At 47.8% G+C, this 25,521-nt stretch overlaps 1 protein-coding gene across 1 annotated transcript in view; it reads right to left on the bottom strand.

The window, feature by feature from the left end:
* DGAT1 (diacylglycerol O-acyltransferase 1) overlaps positions 1 to 25,521 on the bottom strand; it is a 28,800-nt gene continuing 3,279 nt past the window's right edge. Inside the window, exons 2-17 of the mRNA XM_042464493.1 lie at positions 24,960 to 25,145; positions 17,712 to 17,752; positions 15,384 to 15,469; positions 13,242 to 13,294; positions 12,421 to 12,526; positions 11,952 to 12,071; positions 11,467 to 11,541; positions 10,660 to 10,763; positions 8,170 to 8,208; positions 7,250 to 7,291; positions 6,568 to 6,612; positions 6,110 to 6,222; positions 4,675 to 4,740; positions 3,956 to 4,043; positions 2,389 to 2,451; positions 1 to 1,206 (exon numbers count right to left, since the gene is read on the bottom strand). Of these exons, the coding sequence (XP_042320427.1) occupies positions 1,060 to 1,206; positions 2,389 to 2,451; positions 3,956 to 4,043; positions 4,675 to 4,740; positions 6,110 to 6,222; positions 6,568 to 6,612; positions 7,250 to 7,291; positions 8,170 to 8,208; positions 10,660 to 10,763; positions 11,467 to 11,541; positions 11,952 to 12,071; positions 12,421 to 12,526; positions 13,242 to 13,294; positions 15,384 to 15,469; positions 17,712 to 17,752; positions 24,960 to 25,145 (1,374 nt within the window). The 3' untranslated portion in view covers positions 1 to 1,059. The remainder of the gene's footprint in view (positions 1,207 to 2,388; positions 2,452 to 3,955; positions 4,044 to 4,674; positions 4,741 to 6,109; positions 6,223 to 6,567; positions 6,613 to 7,249; positions 7,292 to 8,169; positions 8,209 to 10,659; positions 10,764 to 11,466; positions 11,542 to 11,951; positions 12,072 to 12,420; positions 12,527 to 13,241; positions 13,295 to 15,383; positions 15,470 to 17,711; positions 17,753 to 24,959; positions 25,146 to 25,521) is intronic.

Genomic DNA, 25,521 nt, shown 5'->3' with positions numbered 1-25,521 from the left:
TTTTGGAAAATATGCTTTTATAATTCTGTGACAGGTAAATACAACCCACAAACTCTCTACAAAGTACCTGGGTGGGCAGAGAAAAGAACCACAGGGCCACACAGTACACCAAGGACTCCTCCGGCTAGAAAGTCAAGAATGCAGCAGCGGCCATCGGACGGAACGGGGGGCTACAGGACCGTGGCACGGACAGGACGAACCCCCATGGATGGCAAGAGCGTGGCTCCGGTGCTGCCCAGATGGACGGTGCGTGTAGAAGACAGCGGGAGATCCTGGGCTGGACAGGGCCGGGGTGGCCAACGCGCCAATGCCACCAGAGGCCAACACACAACTGACCACAGGAGTCCCAGAGGCCAGGATGCCCCAGAGAGGAGGCCAGTGAAAGGGGGAAACAGCCCCTTTTCTCTAGAGGAGAGCTGCCAGTGGCCACAAACAAGGACAGGGCTGAATGCCTGGCGCCCTCAGACTGGACGAAAGAGAACCGAGTTGGTGAGAGGCCTTTAAAGTGCCCAGAAGCCAGCACCAAGTGTGTGTATGGGAGGCAGGGGCCAATCCATGGCCCCCTCAAAGGAGAGCCCTCCACTCTGCTCTGTGATGAGGAAGGCCCAACAAGGCACACGGAGGGTTTGGGCCTTGCTCCCTCTGGACGGGTTCAAGGCTGCCCCACAACCACACTGGGGTTGGAAAACGTCCCACACTCATTCACTCACCCTTTCACACACCTGTCCCCAAACATCCAGCCTGCTTCAGGCACTGCTGCAAATCTGGGCACTCAATAATTGCATTGATCAAGCACTCCAGCTCCCAAAATAACCTAACAGGCAGCCATCTCACACACACACACACACATGAGGTCACACATAGACACACAGCAACTTCCCAGAGCTAATGCAGCAACCAACGTTATCCCTGCTCCTGGTGCTATGGGAAGTTGTGGGTCTCCCAGAGGGAAGGAGGGGGAGCAGGTTGCTCTGCCCCCAAAGATCCTGACCATTGTCCAGAGAGGGCTGGATGGGGAACGGTGCGCCACCACCACCAAGATCCCACGGCAGGGCTGGGTCATGGGTTTCCTTCATAGTTCAGCACGTAGTAGTCGTGGACATACATCAGGACGGCGATCGGCTGCCCGATGATCAGGGAGATCCAGACGGCAGCGTTCCCATAGTTGCCCCGGAGAAATCGCCCCACAAACCAGGCCAGCGGGATCTGTGGGGAGGGCAGAGAGAGAGAAGGAAAGGTCAGGCCTGACTGGAGGGGAAAAGAGCTGGGAGAGGGGCAGCAGGGGGTCACTTGGGGGCTTTGAGAGTTTGGCTGGGAAGGAGGGGAGGGGAGGGGAGGGTCTGGCAAAAGGGGTCCCATTAGGGCTTCTGCCAGGGAGAGCTTGGGCACAACACACATCAAGCAGCCTTGTTACCTGGAAACCGTTCCTTCAGGTGGTGTAACCAAATCATGCTTTTAAAGTTATTTAATGGACAAGCTGAAGTCCTTTTACAGGTGAAACCACCAAGTGTTCCTGGTTAATTTCAAAAAGTTGCCTTTTGATGCATTTTGACCTGACTTGTTCACAAGCTTCTCCTATCGACTCATAAGGCTTTTCTCTCCAAAAGCACATGGAAAGTAAGGGAAACATATCAAGCAGTGCAGCAATCTAATATTACAAGTTACTTGTTCAACACTGCAATAGATTCCTTAAGGCAGATTCCCTACTAACATAGATTTTTATAAAGTTCACTTTCCATGCTCTGAGTATGGGCCAAGCTGGGATCTACCTCTCTGATTATACATTGCTTACACATTACAATTACTGTAGTAATTAATTAGTAATTAATGCTTACACAGTACAATTAGCTTAAACATTGTAAACCGCTTAGGGAGTGCTTAAGTGCATTGATAAGCAGAATAGAAATGTACTTTCTATTGCTATCGGTATTGAGAAGCAAAGAATCAACCACTGGTAGAAGAAGCCAGCTTAATGTGCTCTGAAAGGGTAGAAACCCCGTAGAATCTAACCCCTGCCATGCACGAATCCACAGCGAAAGCACTCCCTAAAGGCAGACATTTCAATGCCTTGCCCAAAAACCTCCAACAAGGAGGAGTGTCATTATGCAATAATTCTGAAAAGGCCTTTGCCTCCTGAAAACATGGGAGGTGCACCATGCTTCACTCTGGACAGGCAAGTGGCTTCTCTTGTGGGACTGCCATATTCCTGCCCTCTCCGAGCCCCACCATAACAACACATCTACACTGTAGTATGTGTCCATCTGTGATGCTGTACAAATCCACAGGTTGGGTGACAGGAACAAGCTCCACCAGAGACTACTTTACTGGGGACCCCTGCGGCCCAATTCTGAGTGATCCAAGCCACCTCACCCCCTTCCTGGTCCTTACCTGAGCTGCCATCCCCATGAATGCCCAGAGCCGGAACATTTTCAAGGGTACGCTCACCAGGTACTGCAGACAGGAGGGAAGATAAAGTAAGTACTGGGGAGACAGATGCAGAGGAACAATCCAGAGGAAACCACTGAACAACCTGCCCTGTTCAACAGGAGACCTTGCAGAGCAACTGTGCTATTTCTCTATCTCTCTCTGGCTACTCTCAGGCAGCATCCAGAAGGTAGGGGTTAAAGAACCCTTGGCTGAGAATATGGCTGCAGCCCTGGGCCACAGAAGCCATCATGAAGCCCAAAGGATGCCCAGGTAGGTTTACCTGTACAGACTGAGTCTCCTTTATCCGAAATGCTTGGAACCAGAAGTGTTGGAATATTTACACATACGTAATGAGGTTATCTAGAAGGGACCCAAGCCTAAACATGAAATTCATTTATGTGTAACATCTGGCCTGATGAAGAAGCCCATGGAGCTTCGAAAGCTTGCAACACGTATACTGTGCATTTCAACTGGCCAGTAAAGTTACTACTATGGATCTTTGTTTGGATTTATCTTTCATATACACAGACATAACCCTGAAAGTAATTCTATATACAGTATTTTTTAATAATTGTGTGCATGAAACAAAGTATGTATACCTTGAACCATCAGAAAGCAAAGGTGTCCCTGTCTCAGCCACCCATCTGGGCAGTTGAGGATATTGGAACATTCTGGATTCAGACTTCCGAATAAGGGAGATTCAACCTGCGTTTGTTTTAACTTGTGTCCCAGTTTTGAGAAGAAGGCAGAATCAAGAGAGAGATGATGACGGTGACGATATTTTTATCATTACATTTAGTTATACCCCGTCCTTCTCCCAAGACTGGGACTCAGAGTAGCTTAAAACATTAAAAAACACCATACAGTGGAAAACATACAAAAACAATAACGTCAAAATAGGATTAAATTACTACAATAATTAAAACAAATTCAATGCTAAAATATCAAATACTTTAAGGAGATGATAGATGGACAAGTAGTACCTCGTCATCTGCCATCCTCCAGAGAAAAGAACCAGAAAGTATTTTGGCTAAAAGGCGTTTGAGCCTAAGTCTTCCTCTCCAATTTCTGGCAAATACCTGCCGCCTTACATTAGGATTCCATTTTCAAGCTGAACTCTTAGTTTTCCTATTTGAAACCAAATCTCTTGTGGGACTGCCATATTCCTGCCCTCTCCAAGTCCCACCATAACAACGCATCTACACTGTAGTATGTGTCCATCTGTGATGCTGTACAAATCCACAGGTTGAGTGACAGGAACAAGCTCCACCAGAGACTACTTTACTGGGGACCCCTGCGGCCCAATTCTGAGTGATCCAAGCCACCTCACCCCCTTCCTGCACCCCCAACTGATAAAGCAATGCTGGTTTATTTTCTTCTGCTCTTTCCCAACTGGCCCTTTGGGTACTCCCAGGATGTTTTTGGGAGAGAGAATTACGTTGCCTAGGAGAAGGGGAAGAATTTGATGTATCTCTTAGGGGTCCAGATTTGGACATATAGCTTCATCATAAGGGAGGAGATAACTGACCTCATGGAAGAAGGCAGAAGCCAAGAACACAGCGACTTGAGCTGTCCACTTCCCGACACCCCTCTTCATCATGGGCTTGTAGAAATGCCTGAGGGCACAGGAGAAGAGGGGTAAACATTACTGTAGGGTAAAATGGGGTTCTGTCCAGACCTTCTCCTAGCCATTTGGACCCTGAGTGAGCAAGCAGACAACTTGCAGCCTTTCCTTGCTCCCACAGTGTTAGACTACTTTTACCCCACAAGAAGTTAGCCTGGTTGGAAGCTAGACTAAAGCCAAGGGTAACAGCATGAGACCAGGCCCTTCTCTGGCCCGGCTGATGGAGGCAGAGAATGGTCCCCAGTCCAGGCTCTGGAAGGTGGAAAGAGGCCACAGGGATTGTGTGGGACGGCTAGTGGCTGACGACTGGGCCAGTGATCAGTCCTTTGGGATTGTGTTCACAAAGGCATGGAAGGGAAGAAGTAAAGCAGGGGGGAACAGGACAGAGGAGGGAAAAGAATGGGAAGAAGAGGAAGGAAAGAGAGAGAGGGAGAATTGAAAGGCAGGCAGGCAGAAAGCATAAAATATCCTGGGGGTTAGCACCCAATCATCCTACTACCCCACATGTATGAATGGCAGAGGATCCCTATGGCCTGGGCAAAACACCCGCCCTGAAACCCCCAGGGAGACGTGGTTCTAAACCAGAGGTCCACATGGGCCACCGCAGCCTGGCTGAGCCATACCTCAGGCACCACTTGTGGACGGGGATGTTCCAGTTCTGCCAAAAATAGGTCACCGACTCAGAGTTCCTGAAGAAGAAGCGAAAGAGCCGAGTGAGAGGCCGGGTCGAGGGGAAGAGCTGCTGTAACCGCTTCCCTCTCTGTCACACATCCATCCCCTCCAGAGATGGGGACCCTCCAGACGCTGTTTGACTGCAGCTCCCATCATCCCTCCCCATCAGCTGTGCTGGCCAGGGCTGACAGGAGTTGCAGTCCAGCAATATTTGGATGCCTACACACTCCCAGGACTCACTTTTCCCTATGATCTGCTGGACTTATTCCCCTTCCCCACTGCCATTTCCTTCTCCCTTTGTCTCTTGTCTTTTTAGATGCAGGGAAATGTCTAATTAACTCTCTGTAAGCTGCTCTGAGAGCCTTTGTGGCTGAAGAGCGGGGTAGAAATATTGATTTAGAGTATTTAAATAAATAACTCCTACAGGGCAAAAATAAAAGAATACACCGCCCCTCTCCCCGTCTATTTTGTGGGTGTTAACTGCCTTCAAAGCAACCGCATGGACGAAGCCGCCCTGAGTCCAAGCTTTGGGAGAAGGGTGGGATATAGATAAATATTATAATATAGCAATAACAAATGAGACACTTTCAAGCCCCGCTGTCCTCTGCTGCTCTGCTCAGGTCTTGTAGATTCAAACCCGTGACCTCCCTGATCAAGTCTATCCATCTGGCATGGGGACCTCCTCTCTTTCTGCTACCTTCTGTCTTTCCTGGCATTATTGTCTTTTCCAGTGAGTGATTCCTTCTTATGCTATGGCCAAAGTACAACAGCCTCAATTTGATCAGCTTAGCTTCCAGGGAGAATTCAGGCTCAATTGACAGTGAGAACGGAAGCACAGCACCTTCAGGCACGAAAAAGAAAGCGCTGGAGCTCCTTTCAAGTCAGGATATTTACCTTCTTTCATTATTTGCTCTTATCCCCGACTGGCCTGGGCAGCAGACTACAAGACACTGCTGTATCCTTGGCCCAAGGATGATCTAATATTGTTCCATTGGTGTTGAAGCGAAAGGGTTGTCTTCCCCATCAAAGGAGACAATCCCAGAAAGTATTTTAAAATGACAATGAAAATAGTGATAAATTTACTCGCAAGCTGGGTCAACAATACTGTTAGTGAAGAGAGCAGGAAGTTAAAGCTGGAAGATAAAAAGGAACATTGGTTCTTACCTGTGAGATGTTCGTTTTCAGCGATGTAGGTGGACATATCCTATAATTTCGGAGCAAGAGATGGAATCAACCCACGTTATCGGATGTTTCCACCTCCATCGCTGGAAAACCTTTGTCTTTATCTTTGGAGCTACAGCAAACACTCAAAAGGTAGGAGCTTTGGGGTAATTCTTTTGCCTCACCTGGGCAGCCATGCCACCCGAAACCCGAGGGTCAACTCACCACCAGTCCCTGTAAAACTCCCGGTCTCCAAACTGCATGACTTCGGCAATCACATTGAGGCTGGAGTGGAAGAACCAGTAGAAGAAGATGAGCCAGATCAGGTGGTTGGGGACCTGCCGGGAGGCAAAGGGAAACAATGAGCAATTTCAGCCACATTCCTCCCGCTGCGAGAAAAGCCTTTGATGGGACTTATCCTGCGCAAAATCTGAATCTGGTAGCTTCTGCACAGAAAATGTTTTTGGAGGAAAATAACAAGGAATTTTAGCCATATTCCTCCTGCTATGAAAAAAGTATTTGAAAACTGTGCAGAGTAATGTTGGGATTGATCCTGTGCAAAATCTGCGCATGGAAATTTCTGCACATAAAATAAACACATGTTTTTGTGCTGAGATGCTTTTTCCTTTTCCTGCTCAACCTCCTGTTCCCAAAGCCCAAACCGATGCTGCGAAAGTACTCACTGCCAGCTTCAGGAGACGCTCGATGATCCTGGAGTAATCCATGTCCTGGAAAAGAGAAAGCAGCCTCAGTGCTCTAGCTTTTTTGTGGGTTTTTGGGGTTCTGTGGCCATGTTCTCGAAGAGTTTGTTCCTGACGTTTCACCAGCATCTGTGGCTGACATCTTCAGAGACTGCTGGCATGGAAGTGAGGGGGGCATATACAGGGTATGCATTGTGACCCTGGGTTGGGAGGAGTGATTTCCACGTTAATCTGTGGATTGCAATGTTGTTGAATGGCAAGGCTTCAGGGTGGGAGGATCTGCAAAGAGGATTTGTGTCCCAGCAGACAATGGACCTCTAATTAAGGAAGGCTCAACCTGTAATACAAATGAACCTTTTTATCAAGTTCTCAAGGCCCCTTCCTTTTTCTGCCTGAGTTGGATGGTACCTCCAGAGATCATCTGTCCTATCTGCCTCTATCCACTGATCTGAATCCCCCCTTCCACAGCAACACAATGGGATCCATGACACCTTGATTCTGTTCATAGTCCTTGGCCTGCACCAGCTCCATCCTTATGGGGGAGGGTTCTACAGTGCTAAAAGGCCTCTAGGGGTTCAGTCCAGCCCCCTATCCCCCGACAGTTGCCCACTCTCGCCCTCATGCCATTCTGTAAGGAACCCATCAGTCTGGAGGCACAACTTACTCGGAAGGGCTTCATGGAGTTCTGAATCGTGGGGACCATCCACTGCAACAAAAGAACATGAAACCAGGTTTTAATCTGTTACTCTGCATCCTGAGGTCATCCAGCCCAACCCCCAAAAGGCACAACTGTCACCAGTTCTGCAGTCAGACCTTCTGTGTCCTGAAAAATGTGCTCCTGTCCTGTGGCAGAGAAATGGCCCTGGAAAGAAGGTAAGAGCTGAGGGGTAGAAAGGGGGTCCCCAGATGTGTGTTGCAGAGCAACTGATCCCCCATTCCTGTTCCTCAATGTAAACAGGGATCTTAACCACTCAGACCCAAGGGAAGGACACCAATTCACTCCAGATCACAGGTGGGAGCTTTCAGGTCTGTGATCTAAACTGGATAGCAGATTTGCAAGAGAAAACTCTCTTGAGAAGCCCTGGGGAAGTCTGGCTATCCAAATGTCTTCTCCTGTGGCTTGCATCAGCCCTGTCAACATGATCTCTGGTAAGGGAGCATGGGAGTTGTAGTGCCTTTAGCCAAAGGTTTTCCCTCCCCTGCTCTTGAGCATGGGATCCACAACTGCAAAGCGGACCAGACCAAAATCTTGCCAAACTATAAATCCCAGGATTCCACATGACGGAGCTGGGGTGCTTAAAGTGGGACCAAACTATCACAATTGTGCAGATAGACTCCTTGCTTTTACCACCAACCAAGCGATTGGGGAAGATAGTACATTTAGAGCACTCCGATCCTCTTGTTCAGAAATCCTGGGCAGATCTTTCAGGTTCACAAGGGATCTTGCCCCATTAGGAGGGAGGAGATAGTCTTGCCTATGTCCCAGGGGAAACTGTCAAGCCACGGTCCATGCGGCCCTTCTTCCCACCTTATTCCCAGGAGCTGCACTCTAGGCATTGCAAGCCCACCAGGCCCCACACTTACCTGCTGGATCAGGCCCACCAGCAGCTGGAGGAAGAAGAGCTGAAAGGAGGAGAAGGAAGAAGAAGTGGAAGAAAACACAGATGTGAGTGGGGCCTGCTGCATAGGAGATGCCCCTGGGGTCTTGCCCTGCCTCTGTGCCCAATTCACTGCCCAACTCTGTTAAAGTTTGACAACCCTTTAACTTCCATGGCTCCATGCTATGGAACCTTGGGATTTGTAATTCATTGTGGCACCAGAGGGAAGGCTAAATATCTCAACAAAACTAAAAATCCCAGAATCCCATAGCATTGAGCCAGAGCAGTTAAAAATGGTGTCAAAGCGATTGATTTCTGCAGTGTGGATACACCCATAGCAATACCTTCAATGGGTCTGTGTGAGCCAGAGAACCACAGAGTTGGAAGAGACCCCGAGGGCCATTCAGTCCAACCTTGTTCTGCCGTGCAGGAAATCTAAATCAAAGCTTCCCTGCCAGATGGCCATCCAGCCTCTGTGTAAAGACCTCCAAAGAAGGAGACGTCACCCAATTCTGAAGGAATGCATTCCACTGCTGAACAGCTCTTACTGTCAGGAAGTTCTTCCTAATGTTGAGGTAGAATCACTTGTCCTGTAACTTGAATCCATTGCTCTGGGTCTTAGTTCTCTGGAGCTACAGAAAACAAGCTCACTCTATCTTCAGTATGACAGCCCTTCAAATAGTTTTTGAATATTCTGCTGTAGAAGACCTCTCCACTGCCACCCAATGCAGGTACTCCCACTTGTCCCCGCTGCTATGGCACTACATGGGGGACCTTCTAGATGCTCTTGTAGTTCCTATATGGGACTTTATTCTCACAATCCCACCATTGGGCATCGCCACCCCAGAAGCACTGTTTGTCTGAACTCAACCAATATGCTAAAATAACTGACCAAACAAAAGTGCATCATCTAGTTAAGTAATTCAGCCAAATCCTGATTGACTCTTATCACTTTCATTACCTCTTCATCATCTTAGCTGAATCTATCTGTCCTGAGTCAAACTAATCCCTGTCTCTCCCACTGACTCGCTGTCCTACACACCTGCCTTTTTAACAACCCAAAAACTCAGCCCATCATCAGTTACCCCCAATATTTCATATTCTTACCCCTACAACAGATCCTTACCTTGTTATGTTTGCACTGCATCACACAATAACCCTATTTTACTCTTTAGGAGCCCATTAGAGCTCTAAGATCGGCTGGAGAGGCCCTCCTCTCTATCTCAGGCTGGTTTGGTGGAATAAGGGGAAACAACGGGGTCTTCTTGGTGGCTGCTTCCAGTTTTTGGAGCTTCCTCCTTAAAGAGGTTAGGATGGCCCCGTCCTTCCTCTCCTTCCGTCGCAGGTCAAACATTTTTGTGTCATTACAATTTTGACAGACTAGGGTTGGTCTTTTAATGGGTGCGGTGCTGTTCTCAAGGTTTCTATATAGTCCTTTAATGAGCTTTAATATTTTTCATGTTTAATATTTTAACTTAATAAAATAATTACTTACTTTATTTATATGCTACCTTTCTCCCAAAGTGGGCTTGCATAACAACAAATTAAACACGTTGACAAAAAGTTTTTAAAACCAATTTAAAACAATAGACTTAAACACTATAAAACTGACTAAAATCCATACGAAGGTTAAAAACAGATAAAACGTACATCTATATTAAAAAGCTGCCTGCATGAGCATCAAAAGCTTGCTTCAATAAAAATGTTTTGGCTTGCTGTTGAAAGGAAAGCAAGGAGGGAGTTTACGTTGTGAGCCGCCTGAAGTACCATTATCAGGAGAAAAGCTGGATATAAATGAATATGATGAAGAAATGGTTATGATAATAATAAATTGCATTATTATTATTATTATTATTAACTCTAATTGGTCCAGTAAACAGAAGCACTTTTTTAAAAAACAAAAGGCCATAACATTATAGTCTGCTTTAATTTGGACTATCAATAGGATTCAGGCTGGCATTTGCTTCCTCTTGTTCTAGACACTTCCTGAACAATCCCAAGTTTCTCTTATTATCAGTACTGTGTGTGTCACTTGAGTAATGGGGTAAATGTGTGTGTGTGTGTGTGCGCGCGCGCGCATACACACACACACATATATATATATACTGAGATCAGGGCTGTTAATCTCACAGATGCTGCAGGCACTGAAAATGCATTCAGTGCATGAAGCTGTGTGCTGCTGCACTTGGTGCATTATGTGCTTGATTTCTAGGCCAGCACTCCTGAAAGGGTCACACTCCCATTGTGCAGAAAGGGGATCTATTTTTGGAACTGCTCCATCACAACCACCTTAAGACAGCCTTGGTAGCAGCCTGGCCTTGCCTAGCCCTTGGCTCTTATGCAGAGGGAACAGTGGCTTGGATGAGGGTGTCTGTGAATTAAGGAACAGGGAGAAGGACTGACTTCTCTCTCTCTCTCTCTCTCTCTCTCTCTCTCTCTCACACACACACACACCATAAATACACAGATGCCTCACCATCTCAAAGAGCCTGCGCAGCAGGAAGCGCTTGCGGATGCGTGGGGAACGAGGAAAGTTCAACTCGTAGCATAAGGTCGGTGCAAAGATGAAGTAGTACATATCTGCAAGGAAGGAGTGAGAAAGTGGCATTGGACCCAGGGCAGAAGACAGGGTTGAGAAAACAGTTTTTGAAAAGGGGGGGGGGATGTTTGAACCGGGCATTTTGGTTTAAACTATTCTTTTGCATTAACATGTAGGACTACGCCAATATAGGACCAAATCAGAAAATTAAGTCACAAACTGCAGTTCAGAAGTTATGGCCATGAGCTCAAATAATGCCTGTTCTTTGCTCTTCTCAAAAAATTGTTTTGGTGGAACTTCTTTGTTGGCATTCCCTCCACTATAAAATAAAGTGATCAGAAAGAAGAAACTGACACTGGATACTGGTCTAAGAATAAGCAACTGCCTATGAACTGTTAAAGTCAAGACATTTAACCTCAAGCAGTCATTGTTGTTCCAAGTAAGTGAGTTGGAAAATCGTAATAATAGACTGTCTGTCTATCTATCTATCTATCTAATCAATTTAAAAACCAAGAGTGTTGCTTTTTAAAAAATAATAATTTGGATTTAATTCTGTTTTAAGCCATGTTCCGAACCAGCCAACCCTGGCAGAAGGCAAGAGCCAGTGCCCCCATCCCTGCAGGGAAGTTTTCCACCTTGAGCCAAGAGACTCATATGAAGGTGGACCCTGCTGGCTAGGCTCCGGTCAGCCCTAGAGCTGACAGGAAACCTTCCCATCCCTGTTGAACCTCCTAGATGCATTACCTTTGTAGGTCAGGTTTGCAGGGTAAGACACGCCACTCAGGGTCACTTCCCCATTGGCTTTCTGGGATCCAGAAGCTGGAACAAAGAATAAACAGAGTGAGCCCTCCCCTCCAGGCTTGTGCTACCCTTCCACCTGCTGCTTATTTTTGCAAAGGCTGTGCAAACTATGCAAAGTCCCAATTCCTTCCCCTTCCTCTCTGCCCGCCCCCCAGATGGCCACACTTTCCTCCAATGACTGGTGGCGCAGTGGTTAAATGCCTGTACTGCAGCCACTCCCTCACAAACCACAAGGTTGTGAGTTCAATCTCAGCAAGGGGCTCAGGGTCAACTCAGCCTGGCATCCTTCCAAGGTCGCCAAAATGGGTACCCAGGTTATTGGGGGCAATTCGCTTACACTTGTAAACCTCTGGCAAGTGGTATAGAAATGCACTTGCTATTGCTATTGTTGTCTTTATCACGAACTGAGAGGAGGGCAGAGAACTCACCAGATCGGGATCGGGCAGCCTTTGCCTGCCTCTTCTCCCGGCACCACCTGTTGACATCCTTGAAGGAGAAGAGCTTGAGGAAAAGGATGGTGTGGGTGGCGAGTGCGAGGACGGCCCCAACTGGGGAGGGAAGACAGGAAAGCAGAGGGTGAGGCATCCAATGGAATACTCCCTTCCGAGGGGGGCCAGCCCCACACAATTCACATTTAAGGTCAGATGATCTGAGGAGTGCATGCAGATGATGTGGACACCAAGACCCTTGAGGTTCTCTGCCTCTACTGTCCCTTCAAGGGCACAGGAGGGGGCAGGAGCAAGGGGCCACTTTTGCCACAGGTGGGAGGCCAAGCGGGTATCGCTAAAAATGCCCTCCCCAAGGCAAGGTGGCACAGCTACAAGGGAAAGGTGGGGGGGTCTCAGATCCCTTTCACATTCGCCCCCATAGCCATGCCAGAAAGTCACAAGCACTCACCAGGGGTGATGGAGGTGACCGCCAGGACCACAAGGGCAGGGAAGCATAGGATGGTCAGGAGGTTGAGGGTGTGGAGGATGGACCCAATCCGCTCTGATAAGGAGCCCTGCAGGAAGTAAGAGAGAACCGTTGATGATGCAAGGGCTGCTTTAACCATGGCACAGGTTTCCCTCCAGGACCCCTATCCAGGTGGGGAACCAGCTCCTTCCCACGTCTACCTTTGAAGTGGAACAGAGGGCCTTGATTTGTGAAGGGTGACTATGGGGAAGGATTTAGTGTTGCATGCCATCAAGTCATTTCTGACTCATAGCGACCCTATCACAGGGTTTTCTTAGCAAGATTGTTCAGTGAGTACAGTGGTACCCCGGGATACGAATGCGCCGGGTTACGAATTTTTCGGGATACGAAAAAATCCCATAGGGATTTATTGCTTCGGCTTACGAAGGTTTCTTCGGGTTACGAAAAAACCGCGGCGCTATTTTCCGCCACCGGAGGGCAGCAGAGAGCTATTTTTCCATTAGCGCCTATGGGAATTCGGCTTACGAAGGTATTTCGGGTTACGAAATTAACCGCGGAACGAATTAATTTCGTAACCCGGGGTACCACTGTATTTGTCTTTTGAGGCTGAGAAAGTGTGATTTGTCCAAGGTCACCCAGTGAGTTTCCTTGCAAAGGGATTCAAACTCCAGTCTCCTGGAATCGTAGCACAGCTCTCAAACCACAACACCACACTGACACACACACCAGGAAGCATAAAATACAATGTCTGGCCCAGCTTCAGAAAAAGATGGCAGATGTGCCACAACCCTGCCCACACTCACCACTGCCAGCTTCTTCTCTATGTGCAGAGCTGCCAGGACAAACACATTGGACACTGGAGACAAAGGACAAGTTGACCATTAGTTTTCAGAAGAAAAGTTGCAGGTTCCAGTGAAGAGCTAAGGAAGTTATATACACTTCCAAGAACCTGACTCATTGATCATGTTGGCTAGGGGACTATGGGAACCACAGTCCAAAAGGGCAATTAGTCCAAGTTCAGGTCACAGCTGGACTCAGAATAGTCCAGTGGCTGGGCTCAACTCCCTTTCTTACAGCTAAAATCATCCAACAAGAGATGGACAGTTTTGAAATTTTGATGCCTTGAAGGGGGGGGGGGGGGAATCTCCCCTTCTCCCAAGAGTGGGGTCCATTAAAAAAAACCTCTTTACAAATCGGAAGTTACTTTAGGAACTTCAAAGTATTATGTATAATTGAGTTTGGCCTAAAACTATAATGTAAGTTACAGTGTATTCGGTATTTATTATAGGTATAAAGTAGAGACAATTACAAATTGAATTTTCCTTTTAAAATTTTTGATTTTGTGACAAACATAGAATCATAGAGTTGGAAGAGACCACAAGGGCCCTGATCCAGTCCAACCCCAATCTGCCATGCAGGAACTCTCAATCCAAGCATCCCTGACAGATGGCCATCCAGCCTCCGTTTGAAGACCTCCAAGGAGGGAGACTCCACTATAATCTCCGAGGAAAGAGTGCATTCCATTGTCGAACAGCCCTTACTGTCAGGAAGTTCCTCCTAATGTTGAGGTGGAATCTCTTTTCCTGCAGCTTGCATCCATTGTCCTGGGTTCTGTTCTCTGGAGCAGCAGAAAACAAGCTTGCTCCCTCCTCAATATGACATCCCTTCAAGTATTTCAACAGGGCTCTCATATCACCTCTTAACCTTCTTTTCTCCAGGCTAAACATCCCCAGCTCCCTGAGTCGTTCCTCATAGGGCATATGCACATTGCAATGCAAACATGCAACTATTTTGGGGCGCCATCACTCCTCCCTCATCTGAGAACGAAAGGGAAAGAAAAATCTTCCAATCACTGTCACACACCTGGACTAAATGTTGAGGTCTCAAGGAGAGCATGAATCTGAGATCCAGCCTCCAGCTCTGTAACTATTCCATCATCCAGTGTTTTTCTGCAGGAAAAAAGGCCTTTCCTTTTTCAAAAAGCACAGCTTCTTTCTTCCCTAGGACTTCCCTAGGACTTCCCTTGCCTACATGCCACATTGAGTAACCTCATATCTGGCAATCCAACATCTGAAATGCTCCAAAATCCAAAACTGCTCACATGGGGAACTGAGACAGTGATGCCTTTGCTTTCTGATGGTTGAATGTACACAAACTTTGTTTCATGCACAAAATTATTTATAAACATTGTGTAAAAAAATATGTTCAGGCTATGTGCTAAGGTGTATATGAAACATAAATGAACTTTGTGTTTAGACTTGGGCCCTGTGCAGACTGGTCTTAAAGGCCGGCATGGGAGCGGAGTCAGGGCAGAGTGTCCTTATGGCGCACACCCTGGCTCTACACCCAGGGCTCCTTGTCAGAGCGCATCGTCTACAATACACGGTGCGCAGCATCATGGCACTCGATGCATATGATGCAGCGCCAAAGGGGCACCATAAAACCACAGCAACACAGCTATCGTGCCCTTTGCAGGGCGCAAAAAAGAGCTGCTTTTTTGTGGCTTATTTTTGCATCCTGCAAAGGCCACATTGGGACCATGGCCCCAATCTAGCTGAAACAGCCCCTTGGATCCCGTCTCCAAGATGTCTCATTATATATATGCAAATATTCCAAACTCTGAAAAACCTCAAAATCCAAAACACTTCTGGTCCCAAGCATTTAGAATAAGGGAGGCTCAATGTGTACTACTGAGCACATAAAATGCCCATGGACTCAGCTGGAGGAAGCAGAACCTTCCAACTGTCATCCATGTATCCTCTCCCCTGGCTCCTCACATCAAACACTTGGACACCCACCTTATACAGACCTTCCTTCCTGCAATGTCTCACTCAAGTTTTGAAGGGCAGCAAGGCCATGAGTCCTCAGTGGAGGACTCTAAGTTATCCTCTCTATGAAATCCCACCAAGAGAATCACAGAGGAAGAAAGAACTTCTTTGACTCACCGATAACAAGGCACAGAGATGGCCAGCTGTAAGGATCCTTCAGGAACAAGGAGATGACCTGGATGGGATCCACCAAGATGCCATACCTGTGAAGGGAAGGAACACAAGTCAGTGAAGCTGCCATGGGCCAGATTCTGCACGCACGCACGCACGCACCCCAGTGCCCCCACTCCCACTCCCCTCATGGGTGACCTAGACCCAGGAGGGATCCTAGACTGAAGAGTCCATGAAGTTGGATTTGATGTTAATGGAATGCAGTGTGCCTCTGTGACACATGAGGGCAGCACCATCCTTCTGGATCTCCCAAGGATGGCAAAGAAGAGGCAGCTCAAACCCAAAAGCAACCAAAGAAAGACAGAGGGACACAATGGGATCATTGGTCTACAAGCCGGGACAAAAATCATGTGGCTCTCCAGATGATGCTGGAAGGCAACTGCCAGCATCCCTTGCCATGGGGTTTCTGGGTTTGGGGCCGAGGAAGGTTGAGGTTCAGCAACTTCTAAAGAGTGCAGACTTCCCACCTGGGTTTATAGCCAGCTGTGCCAGGCTTTGAAGGGCATGCCAGTCAAACTTACCTCTGGCACAGCAGATCCCCAACTTTTGCCTCAGTCAACAGCCACCACAAGTAGGGAGGAATGACAAGTGCCCAGCTAGGCAAGGGGCTTTTAAGCTGGGCTCTTGCAAGGCTGGTAGCCCTCAGGGTCAAGTGTAATTACACCTCACAAAGTCAGGACTATCCAAGCCGTTATATTTCTGATTTCCACGTATAGTTGTAGAAATAGGACAATGAGGGAAACTGAGAGGAAGAGACTAAATTATTATGAAATGTGGTGCTGGAGAAGACTTTCAAAGAGCCAGCGTGATATAATGTTTTAAGCACTGGACTATGGAGACCAGGATTTGATTCCCAGTTTGGCCATATAAACCCAATGGGTGACCTTGGGCAAGTCACACACTCTCAGCCTCAGGAGGAGGCAATGGCAAAACCCCTCTGAAGAAACTTACCAAGAAAACACCATGATAGGGTTGCCATAAGTCAGAAACATCTTGAAGGCACACAACAACAACAGAAGAGTTCTATGGATACTATGGACTGCTAAAAAGACCAGTGCTGGGGAATAGTGGTGATCTGGGAGTTACTCCTTGTCCTACCCTAGAGTAAGATATCTTTTTCTTAATGTTACTCCTACTCCTGTAAAAACCTCTTACTCCTTTACTCCTTACTCCTACTCCCCAGCCCTGGGGAAAAGCCCCTGTTGCTTTGCAAGGCTGGCATTTGTGTATAAGTCTCTCTCTCTGCCTCCCAGTCCCTTCCCAGTGTAATATAATAAAATTGTTTTTGGTGTTTGTATGTACAGAAAGAATGAGTAACAAATCTATTCTGTTACTCCTTTATTCCTACTCCTACAAAAGCCTCTTTTATTCCGTACTCCTTACTCCTACTCCCCAGCCCTGAAAAAGACAAGCCAATGGGGCCAAGATCAAACCAAGCCTGAACACTCCCTAGAAGCCAAGATGACTAAACTGAGGCGATCGGACTTTGTACATATCATGAGATGACAGGACTCACGCAAGACAACAATGGTTGGAGGCAGTAGAAAAAGAAGGAGACCCCATCCCAGGCGGATGAATGGATTCGGTCAAGAAAGCCAGGCAGAGCAGTGGAGGGCAGGTGGGGGCTTGGAGAGGTCCCATCCACAGGGTCGCCATGATGCAGGGCCAACGAGGGCAGTCAGCACACAGACACAAGAAAGCCACAGCTGCCCTGAGTTTGCAAGACCTGAACAGGGTCGCTTGGAGGTCTCTCGTTCAGGCTGCTGCTCCACTGCAGAAGTAATGTAGTCTGAGGCAGCTTTACCTGCCATGCCTCCATCTACGGAATCTTGGGATCTGTAGTTTGTTGTGGCACCAGAGCTCTCAACAAACTACAACTTCCAGGATTCCATAGCATGGAGCCATGGCAGTTAAAGCGGTGTTAAACTCCATTAATTCTGCAGTGCAGCTGTAGCCTCAGAAGGGCATTGTAAATCAAAGCCAACTTGATGGCAAAGAACAGCCAAGAAAGCCCTCAAAAGCAAACCCTTGCTCAATCGGGGGACTATTACTACAGACTTTGTACCTCTGGGAACTTACACAGAACGTTCTAACTTTTCCTGTCTGCAGGAAATGGTGAAATCAGAGAGGGAGCAGGTGTGGAGTGGCATCTACTCTGACCTGCAAGGACTGAATCCCTGTGCCCTGGGAAGGGCCTTCCTCCCCAATTCTCACACCGGAATCAGGCAGGTCCCATCCTGCCCCACTTTCCCCAAGAAAGCCCCCAGCACTTACTTGATGAGGTTCTCTAGGAAGAGGCGGGCATTGCTTAAGACCTGGGAAGGAAAGAGAACCAAGTTACAAGCAGCAAGCGCTCTGAGGCCAACCAGCACTGGAAGGAAATTACCTTGGGGAGCCCATGACTCCCAGAATCCCCAGTGGCCATGTTACCTGGGTGGTTCTGGGAATCACAGGCCGAGAAAGTAAACTTCCCCAGCACTGCCTAACACCCTCCTCCCCACCCACAGACCCCAAAATGGGAAAAGTGTGTGGCAGAAAAGGCAATGGAAGGAACAAAGAGAGGAAGGCTGGTCCGAGGAGGGGGCATACAGACTGACCCATCATGGGACCCCAGGTGGGTCAGTCGGTGACAGAGCTGCCCAGGTACAATTTACCCCACTGGGAGCAAGGCACCCTCAACCAAGCATTGTTTTATAAAACAAAATTCTGCTTACCAGCGTTAGGAGTGTCCGAAGCAAAAGGAGAGGGGGTTCGAATAACCACCGCCCCCTCAAGGGAAGAGAAAAGGGTGCCTCGGACTGGGTGCTGGGGATGCCCAATGGGTAAGCTCTTTCTGCCAATTCCATAATTCATTATTGCCGGGTGGCAGGGGGGGAGGGAGTGGCAAGGGGCCACGTTAGGCACAAGGCGTTTACTTGCCATCCCAGGCTACATGCTCCAGTAGCAGAGGCTCCCAATCTCTGGCGCACACAGTGCCCTTCGCCCTCCAGACCACAAAATAAAAGCTCATGCCCACAAAGGAGGATACAGAGAGAAGGACAGGCAGCACTTGCCTCTCACCTCCAAACTAAGGCTGTCCTTGCTAGTGGCATGGGGAGAATTTGGGTAAGGCGGCTTTTCTCTTTTAGTCCAGGCTTCCTTCCCCAAAGCCAAGGGCAACAGGTTGCTTTGGGGCAGGCTGGGACCAAAGGGACCCAGGGTCTCTATGCATCTGGGGAAGTCGACCAAGTCTACAAAAAGCTTATGCTACAACTTCTTTCACTCAAAGGTGCTATGAGCTGCCTTTGCACTTGAGTCTCCCTAGCCAAGACTCCCTAGCCTCTTTGGAGTCTTAGCAGGAATAAGCTCCCACATGAAGTGGTGGGGCCTCCTTCTTTGGAGGTCTTTAAACAAAGGCTGGATGGCCATCTATCAAGGACGCTTTGATTGAGAGTTCCTGCATGGCAGAGCAGGGCTAGACTGGACGGCCCTTGAGGTCTCTTCCAGCTCTATGATTCTATGATCAAGGCATTTTTGTCTGAGGTGGAACACCCACAGTTAGCTCCAGGTTGAGGAAATGCAATTGTGGGTGTGACGCCATCCCACTGTAATGGCTGTGCATTGTGCCATGATGTGTACAATCATTTGGGTGGCCAGGATACGCTCAGCTCTGCTTGCCCTGCACTGACGTTTTTGTTCAAACTCTTGCCTGGGGAGAAGGAGATTAGAGCCTGTCTCTCTCTGCAACACACCCAGAGCCCTCCACCCATCTCAGCTCCCTTAGCGCTCTTAGGGCCCCACTCCGTGCTTTCTGATGCCTCCTTCTCTCTGCTCGGCTTGCAAAGATACGACAAAGGCAACTAAGGGAACCTTTGAGCAAGAGCACTACGTACTACTATTCAGCAGCAAGTGTAATAGAGACCCTGACGGTCCAGGGCTGTACTTTGAGGAAGCAAGCAAGTGGGCTGACTTCTGCGGGACCCCCAGGCCTCTCAGGAGGGAGCTCCGGTTGAGCAAGTCCCAGTGATGCAAGGAGGGCAGAGGGTTGAGCCCTGCCTCTGCTTTCACAATCAAAGACGTGCCGATGAAGTTGGGCCAAAGGTTACAGGAGCAAAGGGGAAGAAAGCAAGAAGCCTCACAGCCAGCTCCGCACTCTGTCCTTTCGCCCTCCTTCCCTCAAAGCCAACCCTCCCTGTCCGTTCCTCCTGCTAAATCTGCACAGAGCAGGTCTGCATCAAGCCCAAGGAGACCCACTGTTGCAACTGGGGGCATCACTAAGGGGGCGCGGGAAGTGTGGACCACACCAGGTGACACCCCAAAAAGGGGTGACACCACTGATCCCCAAACATTTGCCTTGGAGTAGAAATGGACTGTGTTCGCCTGTGTCCCCTTGAAACACTAAAGAGATGGTGTGACTGGGGTGAGGCAGAGTGGGAGGAGAGGCCCCAGGTTTCTTTAAATACATCCCATCTTACCAAAATTCCAGTTTAATTTCACATGAAACTATGCAAATAGGGCTGTTTGACAGTGGAACAGACTCCATCCTCGGCGTGTATTGGAGTCTCCTTCTTTGGAGGTCTTTAAGCAGAGGCTGCTGTCAATGGGGATGCTTTGAGTGGGATTTCCTGCATGGCAGAAGAATGGGGTTGGACTGGATGGCCCTTGGGGTCTCTTCCAACTCTACGATTCTATGATTTTATGAAATTTAAATACATTTAGGCTGTGCATATGATATTATAATTTAAAGAGGCACAGTGGTCCCTCCACATTCGCTGGGGTTAGGGATGAAGGACCCCCATGAATGTCAAAAAACCCACAAATAAAAAAACACTATTGTTTTTACCTAGAAGAATATCTAGGAATCTCCAGGTCCTGCAGTGCAACTCCATGGCCAGCATCTGCTGGAAGGTGATCACGCTGGAGGACCTGCGAATGCCTAGAGAAGTGATTCCTCTAGGAACGTCTAGGTTCTCCAGCACAACTCTATGGTCAACTCTGGCAGAGTTGCACCAGAGGAACTAGAGAGGACACATTAAACTGCAAATAATAAAATCTGCAAAAGCCAAAGCTGCAAACGTGGAATGCCAAGTGTAATTTTAATGTTGCTAGTTGAAGATATTGCCATTATATTCAGTGATATATGGGAATTATGATTTATGAGTAACATCAGTACAAAAAAGCATTCCTAAGGATTCTGCATGGTGTAGCGTGGGAGAAGGTCAGCTGGAAGGGTGACACCATGAGTGACTGCACCGAGTGACACCAACCCCAATGACTCCACTGGCTGCAGCCCCTAACATCCATTCTTTTCCCAGCAGGTTCTTCTCTGGTCCAAGAATGTTTGGGGGACTCTCAAAATTCACAAAATCCCCAGACTGACTTTTCTCAGGCCCCCAGGTGCAACCACTTATCTTTTAATTAAGTTGCCCATGCCTCCCTGTACTGTTTAACATGAACATTGCCCCACTTTGAGAACGAGAAGTAGACTTCCAGCCCTTATTTGTCAATAGTCCATGCAGCCCAGGGCACAAGAGTCCCCTGCCCCCAGACTACTACCTTTAAAGCGGTGATTCCCAAACTTTGGTCCTCCAGATGTTTTAACTATTTTTAAAAAAGTTTAAAGCTATTAACACAAGGTTGAAAGCACACCAGATACACATGCTCCCACTAAAAAGACTCTTCTGGGTATGTTTAGCCTAGAGAAGAGAAGGCTAAGAGGTGATATGATAGCCTTGTTTAGCTATTTGAAGGGATGTCAAACTGAGGAGGGAGAGCAAGCTTGTTTTCTGCTGCTCCAGAGAATAGGACACAATGGAGGAATGGATGAAAGCTCCAGGAAAAGAGAGTCCACCTCAACATCAGGAGCCTCCAATTTATGGCAGGCCCTCCCTTTGGAGGCCTATTTTTTTCCCTACAGAATACCATTTGCAAATTTTTGCACAAAAGAGGTCTAGAGATGTTTTAAAAATCTTGCAATGATTGATATTGTCTTGACATAACAGGGTATTTTTATTTAATTTTTTTGGCCGATGGCAAGAAAAATGTAAGACTATTCTTTATACTAGTGGGCCCCTTTTCCTCTTCCTCCTCGCGAAGAGAGGTCTGTGCTGGACAAATGCTTGGACCCCGGCTGGAGATAGCGCAGGGAGAGCATGGCTCTAATGATGAAGGCCCAAAGGCTCATTATCAGAGCTGGCTGGGCCAGTTTCTCCAAGCCTCGCGTGCTCCTTTTCACAAACTAATTTAATTAGGGTTCAACATGATTAGCCAATGCCACACAGTGTGCCTTCTCTGGGCAGCCGTGCCTCAGGATCTTGTACCAAGAGAACAAGAAAGCAAGGCCAGCGATGGGGGTGCCTATCCTCCTTTGCTAATAAATGCATAATACTTTTAAAAGTTGAGGGAGTGCCTCTCCCTATATATACTTGCCTGAAGTCTCTGCTGGGCCCTCCTCCATGCCCCATGGTCACTATGCAGGGTAGGAATGCAGGGTCAACAATGGCACCCCAATTGTGAAATGCCCATTGACTGCTCTGAGAGGCTTTGTGGCTGATGTTTGTAGTTGTGTACCTGCAAGTCATTTCTGACTTATGGTGACCCTATTGTGGGGTGTTCTTGACCAGGTTTGTTCAGAGACAGTTTTGCCATTGCCTTAAAAGAACTGGCAAATGTAATATCAGAGTCATTGGCAATAATAGTCTTTGAGGACTCCTGGAGAACAGGAGAAGTCCCAGCCGACTGGAGGAGGGCAAACGTTGTCCCCATCTTTCAAAAAAGGGAAGAAAGAGGATCCCAACAATTATCGTCCCAGTCAGTCTGACATCAATCCCAGGAAAGATTCTGGAGTAGATCATTAACAGAGAGTCTGTGAACATCTAGAAGGCAATGCCATCATCACAAAAGCAGAGAAACAGTCATGCCAGACAACCTGATCTCTTTCTTTGATAAAATGACCATCTTGGTAGATGAGGGAATGCTGTGGATTAGTATATTCTTGATTTCAGTAAGGCCTTTGACAGGTTGCCATGACATTCTTGCAAACAAGCTTGGAAAATGTGGGCTAGATAAGGCAACTGTTACATGGATTTGGAATTGGTTGACTGGCCGAACGCAAAGGATGCTCAACATGGCACCTTTCATCCTGGAGAAAGTGACCAGAGGGTGTCCAGTGGGGCTCTGTCCTGGGCCAGGGCTATTCCCATTTTTATCAATGACCTGGATGACAGAATTGGGAGCACATTTATCAAATTTGCAGTGACACCAAATTAGGAGGAATAGCTAATACTCCAGAGGACAGGATCAAGATTCAAAATGACCTGAATAGACTGAAAGCTGGGCCAAAGCTAACAAAATGAAATTCAACACGGAGAAATGTAAGATACTGCACTTAGGGCAAAAATGAAATGGACAGATATAGGATGGGAGACACATGGCTGAATGAAAGTACATGTGAAAGGGATCTAGGAGTCCAAGTAGACCACAAGTTGAACATGAGTGAACAGTGCGATGCGGCAGCTAAAAAGGCCAATGCAATTTTAGGCTGCATCAATAGAAGTATAGGCCTGTTACAGACTGCCAAAATAAAGCTGCTTCGGGTCTCTTTGGAGGTTGCTGTTTAAATGATTCAGCAGCTAAGAATCCGGAAGCTGCACCAAAGCTGCACTCCAGTGCTTAGGATGGAGTGTGGCTTTGCGTGACCTCCGGACTCTTAGGACCCATGCATCATTTAAATAGCATACCTCCAAAGAGACCCGAAGCAGCTTTATTTTTGGCAGTCTGTAACAGGCCATAGTGTCTAGATCAAAGGAAGTATAGTGCCACTCTATTCTGCTTCTGGTCAGCGCCCCACCTAGAATATTGTGTCCAGTTCTGGGCCCACATTCAAAAAGACTTGGAAACTGGAGCCTGTGTCCAAGGATGGGAACCAAAATGGTGAAGAGTCTGGAAACCATGAAGCCCTATGAGGAGCAACTGAGGGAACTGCTGGGGAAGTTTAGCCTGGAGAAGAGAAGTAAGAGGTTGAGATGACAGCCCTGTTTAATATTTGAAGGATGTCATATTGAGGATGGAGACAGCTTGTTTTCTGCTGCTCCAGAGAACAGGACCCGAACAATGGATGCACAGCTCCAGGAAAAGAGATTCCAGCTCAACATTCGGAGGAACTTCCTGAGAGTAAGGACTGTTCGACAGTGGAACAACTCCTTCCTCGGAGTGTAGTGGAATCTCCTTCTTTGGAGTCTTTAAGCGCAGAGGCTGTATGGCCACTCTCAATGGGGATGCTTTGATTTGGATTTCTGCATGGCAGAATGGGGTTGGACTGGGTCAGGGCCCTTCGTCTCTTCCAACTCTATGATTCTATATTCCTCTGAGGCTGAGAGACTGTGACTTGCCCAAGGGCACCCTCGTTTTCATGGCTGAGCCCAGATTCAAACCTGGTTTCCAGTCATAAAGGCCCAATTAGTGTCAGCTGGTTTCACTTAAACACAGAGTACACACTTCCTCTAACAAATTAGAATCATAGACATAGAGTTGGAAGAGACCCCAAGGGCCATCCGTCCAACCCCATTCTGCCATGCAGGAAATTCAAATCAAAGCATCCCTGACAGATGGCCATCCAGTCTCTGTTTAAAAGACCTCCAAGGAGGAGACTCTACACCCTCCAAGGTCCAAGTTCAGGTCACAGCTGGACTCAGAATAGTCCAGTGTGGGCTCAACTCCCTTTCTTACAGCTAAAATCATCCAACAGAGATGGACAGTTTGACATTTTGTGCCTTGGAGGGGGGGGGGGGGAATCTCCCCTTCTCCCAAGATTGGGGTCCTTAAAAAAACCTCTTTACAAATCGGAAGTTACTTTAGGAACTTCAAAGTATTATGTATATTGAGTTTGGCCTAAAACTATAATGTAGTTTACAGTGTATTCGGTATTTTTTATAGGTATAAAGTAGAGACAATTACAAATTGAATTTTCCTTTTAAATTTTTGATTTTTGTGCAAACATAGAATCATAGAGTTGGAAGAGACCCACAAGGGCCTGATCCAGTCCAACCCCAATCTGCAGCAGGAAATTCAATCAAGCATCCCTGACAGATGGCCATCCAGCCTCTGTTTAAAGACCTCCAAGGAAGGAGACTCTATCACCCCTCCAAGGGAGTGCAAAAAGGCTTGTTTGGAAGTCAGGCACAACCTCAACGGGTCCTCTTCTCACAGGGCAGACGGTAGCATCCGTCCGACATAAGGTGTTGCAAAGCACCCATTCATTGCAGGCCAAGAGGCTGGACTGCCAGGCCATTGACACAACAAATGCCTCTCTGTGCTACAAGTGGCTGCGGCCGCTGTCCTCCCCAACGTGGATTGCCTGTCTGGCAGGCTCCGGGCCAACCCTCTTCTCCAGCCGCGAGAACACAAGGAGAAAAGAGCTTCCCTTCCTGCTTCTGAATCAATGAAGGCCAGAGCGGCATGGAGTAACCAATCTAATTTAAGCCCCGAAGCCAGCAGGGGAGGAAGGGATGTGGAAGAGGGAGAGGGGTTGCTCTTGCTACTCACCAGCATGACAACGCACCAGTTCAAGATCCCCGGTAGTTGCTGTAGCCCGCTGGCAGAGCTCAGCAGGGATCCTGTAGTCTGTGGCACCTGCGTAGGAAGGGAGAAGCAAGGGGTTAGAAGGAAGGAGAATAGCACAGCATTGGCAGTGGGACGCAGACGGAAAGCATTCCATGCAGGGAAAGAGGGCTGAGGGAACAGAGCAGGGAGAGAACAGCTCCGAAAGCAGAAAGGAACCTGGGATAGTACTGAGGCAGGTTAAACATCTGCATCCTAAATACACCATCTAGCATGGGATCATAGAGTTGGAAGAGACCACAAGGTCATCCAGTCAACCTCCTGCCATGCAAGAACTCTCAGTCAAAGCATCCTGACAGATGGCCCCCCGCCTCTGTTTGAAACCCTTCAAAGGAGACTCCATGCACTCCAGGCGGAGTGGGTGTTTGTTGACTGTCAAACATCTCTTATTGTCAGGAGGTTTCCCTAATGTTGAGGTGGAATCTCTTTTCCTCTAGTTTGATTCTAGGATTGATGAATCCATTGCTCTGCGTCCATTCTCTGGAGC

The sequence above is a fragment of the Sceloporus undulatus genome, chromosome 4 (genome assembly GCF_019175285.1).
Source record: "Sceloporus undulatus isolate JIND9_A2432 ecotype Alabama chromosome 4, SceUnd_v1.1, whole genome shotgun sequence".
Lineage (NCBI taxonomy): Eukaryota > Metazoa > Chordata > Lepidosauria > Squamata > Phrynosomatidae > Sceloporus > Sceloporus undulatus.
This window is presented reverse-complemented; position numbering and strand designations above follow the sequence as displayed.